This window comes from Cupressus sempervirens, chromosome 9 (genome assembly GCF_028749045.1).
Source record: "Cupressus sempervirens isolate cs-2001-9-10 chromosome 9, ASM2874904v1, whole genome shotgun sequence".
In the NCBI taxonomy this organism is placed as follows: domain Eukaryota; kingdom Viridiplantae; phylum Streptophyta; class Pinopsida; order Cupressales; family Cupressaceae; genus Cupressus; species Cupressus sempervirens.
Window position 1 is genome coordinate 233,237,818 of NC_143126.1, and position 8,420 is coordinate 233,246,237.

The 8,420-nt window shown below is 36.0% G+C and overlaps 1 protein-coding gene across 1 annotated transcript; it reads right to left on the reverse strand.

Annotated features, from left to right (window-relative positions):
- Nucleotides 1–736: 736 nt before the first annotated feature.
- Nucleotides 737–4,178, reverse strand: LOC149538352 (uncharacterized). Its single transcript, XM_089799699.1, has 2 exons — nucleotides 1,507–4,178; nucleotides 737–1,389 (listed from the first exon to the last, which is right to left on the reverse strand). The coding sequence occupies exons 1-2, from the start codon at nucleotides 4,079–4,081 to the stop codon at nucleotides 974–976; spliced, it is 2,991 nt and encodes a 996-aa protein (XP_089655825.1). The 5' UTR covers nucleotides 4,082–4,178; the 3' UTR covers nucleotides 737–973.
- Nucleotides 4,179–8,420: the final 4,242 nt, after the last annotated feature.

The window sequence follows — 8,420 nt, forward strand, 5'->3', positions numbered from 1 at the left end:
CAATCATCAAAAAAATTCCTAGGAGGGCATTTATCTACTTCAACAATAGAGAAAGAAATAACCAAACTACTTAATCTATTATTTTCTTTCACAATTTCAACAAGCATTTCCAGATTTAAAGAAACAGAGAAAGGTAAAGCAACAACCCCATTGTTCTTACTAGATTCACAGACTCCATGAATACTTGATAAATCAAACCTTATGCTTGCGTGAATGGTAATGCCAGAGTTAGCAACCGCCTTAGAGAACGATTTGGGTCTTGCAAGCAAAGAGTTGATGGTTTTGGGGGGATCAATCAATTTCAGATTGTCAAAAGCCATTGATGCCCTAGACGAAGCCATAAGAGAGATAGGGGGAACGAAATATGCCAAACGACAGAGGGAAGAGGAAGAGTTTTCAATCATATTAAATGTATTAAAAACATGGAGTGAACAAACCTATCACTGTCGTCAGAGAAAGGAAGTTGTTTTATCACCGTTTTCACCACTTTCACAGAAAAAGGTCATGAATTCTTTTCATTTAATAATATTTTCAATTACTTTATGATTTGTTATATAATATAATTAGTTTGTTGAAAAATTAGAATAAATTCAATTATTTATGATGTCTTATATAACATAATTACATTGTGAGAAAATTAAAGTATTTATAATTAGATTAAAAATATAATTGAAAAATAAAATAATTATATTTTTATCAATAATTAACAAATTCAATTAATATTTCACAAGACATATTAGAAAACACATCGTAAATATTATAATATTTATGAGGAAATGTTACGAAAATCACATGGTCACGGGTTCTTATTTCGACGGAAGCGCAAAAGCTGCTAACATTTAATTTTAAATGCATGCCTATGAAACAATCAGCTTCTACTTTTCCCTCATAAAGATAAAGCAAACCGACGTCTGTCTTGAGGTAGCAATCGTACAAAGACTGTATAACCTATGGAGTAATGCACGTGTTACAATTAGTCCTCTTCTGGAAAGCAAACGGCTTCATCCTCGCTATCGGATTCGCTAATTAAAATACTTTCGTGATGCTGATCAAATATCTCTTTGCACTGATCTCCACCGCACGTTACTAATCTCTGCACGACTTTTCTCATAGAAGGCCGCTGGTTAGGCATTCTATTTGTGCAAACCAAACCCAAATGCAAGACACGCATCATTAGTTCTATGCAATTATTTCCCACCATGCGATCGTCAAACACAGCCATCTCTTGTCCGCCCATCAGAATTCTGTCGCGTATCCATTCCACGATGTCCCCATCCTCTCCATACTCCGCCTCACCCGTCGCTTTCATCCCGCTAACAAGCTCTAACATCACCACTCCGAAACTGTACACATCACTCTTCTCGTTCACCTTTAGCCTCTCTGCATATTCTGCATCACAATTCCCAACTCTAATAAAAATTAGAAGATAATTTGCTCAAGAAAAAACTAATCTAATTTGCGGAAGAAAACTAAGATAACTGGATGTGAAAGAGTGAGTTCTCATACCTGGGGCGATGTATCCGTGGGACCCTACGTAACCAGAAACCGTGAACTGAAACCCCAGCTTGGTTAGCTCTTTGGATACCCCAAAATCTGAAATTTTAGCCTCAAATTGCTCATCAAGCAAAATATTGCTGGGTTTCACATCTCTGTGCAATATTGGAGGGCAGCAATCATGATGCATATAACTCAGACCACGAGCCAGACCAAGAGCAATCTGATAACGGATCGGCCATTGGAGATTTACCTGCGGTCCAGATCGATTTCCGTGCAGATAGTCGAACAGGCTGCCGTTGGGCATGAACTCGTAAACTAATAGCTTGAAATCGGAGTCTTCACTTGAAATGCAACAGAGAAGCTTCAAGATGTTAGCATGCCTGATGAGACCCAATTTGTCCACCTCCACTTCCCCCATTTTACTCTCTCTTCCCGTTCTGATCGTGTTCCGGATCTTCTTAACAGCTACGGCTTCCCCGTTCTGTAGAATGACCTTGTAAACTTTTCCACCGCCTCCAGAGCCAATCACGTTACTCTCTCTCAAGTTGCGAAGGATGAATGCCTCGTCCACTTCTGTTGAATGGAACGGCGTCATCTTCCACGACTGCGTGTCTGCGTAACGCCGCTTCGAGGAGCGAGACAGATAAATGCAGCCCAAGGTAATGACGGCAACTATAAATAAAGATGGTACCAGAATGGTCACTAACCTCTGAGGTGACATTTTACTTGAAGATGAACACGAAGGTAGCATTAGATTCCGCCCTCCGCATAGCTTCGGGTTGCCCACAAAGCTGTCCTTGTAAGCCGGATTGTCTAAGCCATCAGGAATGCTTCCAGACAAGCGATTGTTGGATACACTGAAAAAGTTCAGATTCGGTCCTCCCAATGCGAGAGGAACCCTTCCAGAAAGCATATTGTTTGACAAATCAAGAGTATTTATTTTGCTAAACGATCCCGGGATTTCGCCCGTAAGCCTATTGTAACCCAAGTTGAGCTGAGTGAGATTCTTCAGGGACATTATTTCCTCAGGAATCTCTTCTGAGAGAAAATTGTGATCCAGCAGGAGAATGTTGACCAAACTCAAACTCCCGAACTCAGGTGGAATGGGGCCTGAGAGCTGGTTGTTGCTAGCTTCAAACACTTGAAGTTTTTTAAGCCGCCCAACTTCCGGAGGAATTACTCCGTCGAAGCGGTTGTTGCTTATCATCAATCGAATCAGACTCGTTGCTTGGCCGATTGCGGGTGAAATCTTGCCTCGGAACTTATTTTTCTCTAGAAACAATCCCTGGAGCTTGTCAGCACACCATAGTCCCGGAGGAATCTCGCCGCTCAGCTGGTTGTCGTCGATGTACAGATACTCTAGAGATTTGCAGTCTGCAAAGAGCGAAGGCAAAGAACCGTTGAATTTGTTTGATGTGCCAACGAAGCCATACAACACTCCTCCCCTGCACAAATTCTTCGGCAGAGGGCCTTCCAACCCACTATTCGACACATCAGAGACCACGAAACTGGAATATGAGCCTAAACTCTGGGGCAACAAGCCACTGAAACTGTTGTTGTACAGCATCAAGTTACTCAAGTGCCGGAGCTCGCCGATCTGAGAGGGGATGTTTCCGGTAAGCGAATTGTTTTGCAATTGAAGAAGACTCAGATATGTGAGATTACCAACTGCGTCGGGAACTGTGCCGTGGAGCTGATTGTGCCCCAAATCCAAAATGGATAACCTTGTGAGCTGGTCAATGTTCTCCGGAATTCGTCCAGACAAGTTGTTTCTAAAAAGAGAGAGTTCCATCAAATTTGACAGAGACATCAAACTGGCAGGAATATCGCCAGAAAGATCATTCTGCGACAGATCCAATAACTCCAGTCGAGTTAAATTGCCCAAGGAAGAAGGGATTTCTCCAACAAGGCTGCAGTTATCTAGCCTTAACTCTTGCAGCTGCTTTAAATTGCCAAGCTCTCTCGGTATAACACCGGGATGCAGAGGATTACCCCCAATCGTGAAGTTTCTCAGAGACACCAAACTGCCTACAAAATTAGGGAATGCCCCAGTCAGATTATTTCCGTGCAACAGGAGAGCTTCTATCTTTGGCAGGAGGCCGAAGGCTGGTGGAATGGACCCGCTAAAAGCATTGTACGACAAATTCAGAACTCTCAACTCACTCAATCCGGAGATATGAGTCGGCAGGTTTCCAGTGAAGCCGTTGCTTGACAAATCGAGCTTTTGCAAACGGTTGCAATTGAAGAGGGCGTCTGGGGAAAGAATAGTGAAAGCATTGCCCTGAAGAGTCAAAGCTGTGAGATTGGGAAGGCTGCAAATGGCAGAAGTGAAGTTGCCAGAAATGGAGTGAGCAGTGAGATCAACAGTGGTAGCTCTGTCGAACTCATCACAGGTAATTCCTTTCCAAGCGCACGGAGTTTGCTGAGACCCGTTCCAGTTGGTCAAAGCATTACTGCTGTCCCTCCAGTCTCCGTTTCTGAGATTAAGCAAAAGTACTCCGTCATGTGACAGAGCAGCACAGTGGGTAAGCAAAAGGAAATAGCTGAGAATGAATGAAAACAAAGCAAGCGTTGTGTGGAACATGATTGGGTGCACAGTGTTTCAGCATTCAAATAACGATAAGAAAATCGCTCGGTTTGCAGTTACATTGGCAAAGCGCTTCTAGATTTTCATTAATATATTTTTCCTACACTCAACTTGTAGTTATCTAACCTTTTTGCGTGGTGTGAACTGGGCAAGGTTTTGTCTAAGAAAATAATTGAAGGAAACTTCGTAGAGCAAGGTTTTGTGGTGACGAAAGACGGGGAGACGTGATTGACCCGCAATGCGTTCGATCACTTTTACTTTCAAAGAAAAGTCCTCAGTCGGTTTCACTTGTGAGATTACACCAAAAAAGTCTTTTCTTTTAAATTCTTGCGTTTTGTTTTTATGATGCGTCAATTATTGAAGGACAAGGAGGTCAGTTGGAAACCATTTAGGCGAGAAAACTCTAGAGTTAACTTATTATATATAATAAGTATTTTGGTTTTTAATTTATTTTAAAATGTTATATTAACCAATTGGTTATTGTTCTATTGATGAAATTGAATGGTTCTAGATGAGCCCACCAAAGATTTAAGCATTGTTGAGTGCAAAGACTCCTATATAATAAGAGATGAAGTCAAATTGCGTCTTAAAAGAATTTAGGTAGAATGAATACTCTCAAAGCTTGACTCAAAATTCTGAATCTTCATAAAAAGTTAATGTTACATTATTATATAATTATTTCTATTTATTATTAAGATACAATTTTATTATTAAGTATAGTTTTATATTTTAATTAAATAGTTTTCAAATACAAACAATAATAGATTATTATTATTGGTATTATATTATTATATTATTTTTGGTAATACGCTTTCAATTCTCTATAATTAATATGTTATTTCTAATCTATTATCGTAGTACTATTTTAAAATAATATACTTATGTATTAAATAAAAAATAATTTAATAATAACATTGTAGTTATTCTATTTCTCACAGAGAGATAAATTCTTGTACTTCTTATTAGTGTAGTTAATATGACTGTAATATGCCTTCTACATAGTTAATGACTAGTAAGTGCACCTTAGTGTGCAATGGATATGTCGAGGAGATATGGGAGGAAGCATAAATTTAAAATATGAAATTAATTTAAGGAAAGTGCAGTCCTATTATTGTTTACTTATCTGACTCAATTTTTTTTTGAAGTGCTTGTAGTGTTGCTAGTTAGAACAAATGACAAAATTGGAGCTAGTTTTTGCATCTCTACTATTACACAATTGCCATGTTTCTAAATAAACACTATCCAACAACTTGACATTTTAGAGTCATTTGTGTAATGATAAAAAAAATTGTGTTATTTGAGGACTTTGCATTTAATAATTCTATCAAGCACACCTCCTCCTCTTTCTATTGAGAAACATATGCATGCATATAATTCAAAATTGAAGGTTAGGGTGTATACGAAGGCTTGCAAGTTCATGAACTCTAGAAATAGTTGTAAATGTCTTGAAACTTGTTGAACAATATTGCCTATCTCAACTATTATTCTTTGAACTACAAGGCCTTGTGATTTGTGTATTATTAAGGAACATACCAATTTTAGTGGTATTTGATGATGTTTTCTTTGACTCATTAGGCTTACGAGGACATTTTTTTGGTTGTAGTGATCCCATGCTAGATCTATGTGGTTTCTAAATTAAATTATAAAAAATAAGGGGACTTGAGGTGGTTTGTCATCATCATCATAGAAAGTTTCTTTGACTTATGCAAGAGCACCATTCAAAAGTCTTGTTTCAAACAAAATATTTATACATAATCTAACTTTTGTCTAATACACAAAACGATTTGAGATTAGAGTTGGTTTCAATCTAGATTTTACCATGACCATCTCTTTCCTTGTTCTATAATATGTATGGAGAGTGCCTTAAAATAGGGAAATATTCATCTATTATGGAGTGACACCATCTCATTTGTTACAAATAGGTGGTAGGATGTTTTCTAAATAAATTATTGTTCAAAAGTAAGTACAAAGCTTGATCATGACATTAAAATTTGGCTATCAATAATACTAGGGTTCACATTGCATAATTTTGAAAGAAGTGGACAGAACTCTATTTCAAAAGATTTGCTTCATTATAGACAATAAAAAACTAGCATTATAACAATTTTGAAGTTGCATCATAGTGCTCGTCTAGGAATTTGATGCAAACATTGCAATTTATTTCATGCTAGTAGTTGATCTAGATCATGAAAGAGAATGATTGAACATCAACTAAATGTGACATGGTTTTGATTTGGGACTACTTCTAACAACCTAATATCAATTTTTTGTAACAATTTTAGACCAATGAAGCTCATCTCATCTATTACAATGTATTAAATGAAATACATTCTTTCATGGAAGGTTGCAAGTTTAGATTAATTAATTGAGAACGGGTACTAGTCCAATAATGACACTAATTAATTGAATATTATTCTTCTTATACACACATTCCTTGGGTCTAAAAGAGATTCTTACAAGTTATTTCATTTTATCTAGATACTACTATCGTGGTGTGAATTATTTGTTAACTCTCCTATGATGCTATGATTTGTATATAGTTATCACTTTCTCTTTAAATTATATTTCTACTTTCATTTTGAAGTATAATTTTGAGGACTCATTAGTTTGCTATTATTTGGATGTTTCCTTCATATTTTTTCTCAATGCCAGCTTAACACTTTCCAATGTCATTATAATTATTCATCGCTAATTTGACAATAGTGTTTAGTTGCCATTGTTATAGAAGGATATGGTGATGATTCATTAAGTGAAAATGTTCTATTATGGATGTTATTGGTCTAGTATAACTACCTCTTAGTTTTTGACAAAATGAAATTTTTATGTCAAGATCATTACTCTTCCATCATTCTCTAGAAATTATGTATGTCTTGTTAAAGTCTTTTAAGGTATGGTTGATGTCCTTTAGATATGATTTTCTATATTAAAGATGCAATTTAATGATCATGCTTGAATAATTTATGACCTTCAAAATTATTGAGGCATGTATGTAATGTTTAATGTTCTATACTCAAAATGTTTGGTTTCATTTTGCTTGGAAGACTAATTTTAGTCTCATGATATCCTATATAGACCCAAATACTTCTAACTTCTAATTCTCAAATTATATTTCTGAAATAACCTTGGTTGATATGTGGACACTTGGATCTATATTAGAAGAATTGATCAAGAAATATTTGGATCCTCTCTTTCTCTTGAGATGGAGGAATTCAAGTATCTTTGGTTAGGATAATTTATTATATTATCTTTGATAAAGCAAACTACCGGTAAAAAATTTAAAGATCTATCTTATATTTAAGAAATGCAATTCAAAGGTATGCATACCACGTGTAGAGTTGAGGAATGTGTGTACCAATGGAGAGTCTTGTGTATTTCATATCAAAAATATGGTCTAGTAATAAATACATTTAAAAATAGTCTATAATTTTTTTATTATGGTAAAAGTAGATTTTGAAGGGACTCAAAACCATTTAACAAAAGGAGTGTATAAATATATGAATATGCACCAACCAAAGTTTTAAGGTAAAAAATTCCCTAAAATCAAAATGTTACCATTAGGATAATTAAACAAAAAGATAGCTTAAAACTCGAAAAAGGTAAGAAAAATATAACTAGAAATTAACAAAACAAAACAAAGAGAAAAATTGTCATTTCATTGAGTGACTTGGAAACCTTTTGTTGGAAATATAAGGTAGGCCAAGTTAATGAGAGGGAAGGGCTGAATTAGGAACCAATAAAACATTCACTCACATCACCAATTAATCCTTCATATATTATCATGAACTAATTGCACACGTGAAAGAATGAAAGTAATAAAACATTCATAACACTTTGACACCAGATATGGTGATCCAGAAACCTTCCAATTAGAAAGTAAAATTGGGGTGGGGATGATACCCACAACCTTTAGTACTATAGTATAAAGATGGCCTGTCAAGGCTTACAATTGACCACTTTTGGTGATCTTCAATAGTAGCAACCAGGATTCTTAGGTCCACCTTGTCAAAGGATTTACAAAGATACAGTCAAGTGTGCACTCTGTTAGGAGATTTAGCAAAAGACTATTAAGTCCACCCGGTCAAAGGATTTGACTGATGCACTTGTTAGGATGAATCAATGATTAATCTATGATCTGCAAGTTTGATTTTCTGAATGAGATTCCTTGAATTTCAATGATCACCTAACTATGATAGATAAGTCTCTACTATACCATATACTACTTGTTGCCTTCATCAATTTATGCTCATCTTCTTCCTACTTCTTTACATACTCATTCATAATTATTCCTTGGATATAATACAATGAATTACATATATACCAATGCAATTAATTACCC

Bases quoted from the DNA above. Each gene is read 5' to 3' on its own strand.
- LOC149538352 (XM_089799699.1), bottom strand. From the start codon at position 4,081: ATGTTCCACACAACGCTTGCTTTGTTTTCATTCATTCTCAGCTATTTC. The intron at 1,390-1,506 runs GTATGAGAACTC...ATTGTGATGCAG, and splicing joins CCACGGATACATCGCCCCAG to AATATGCAGAGAGGCTAAAG.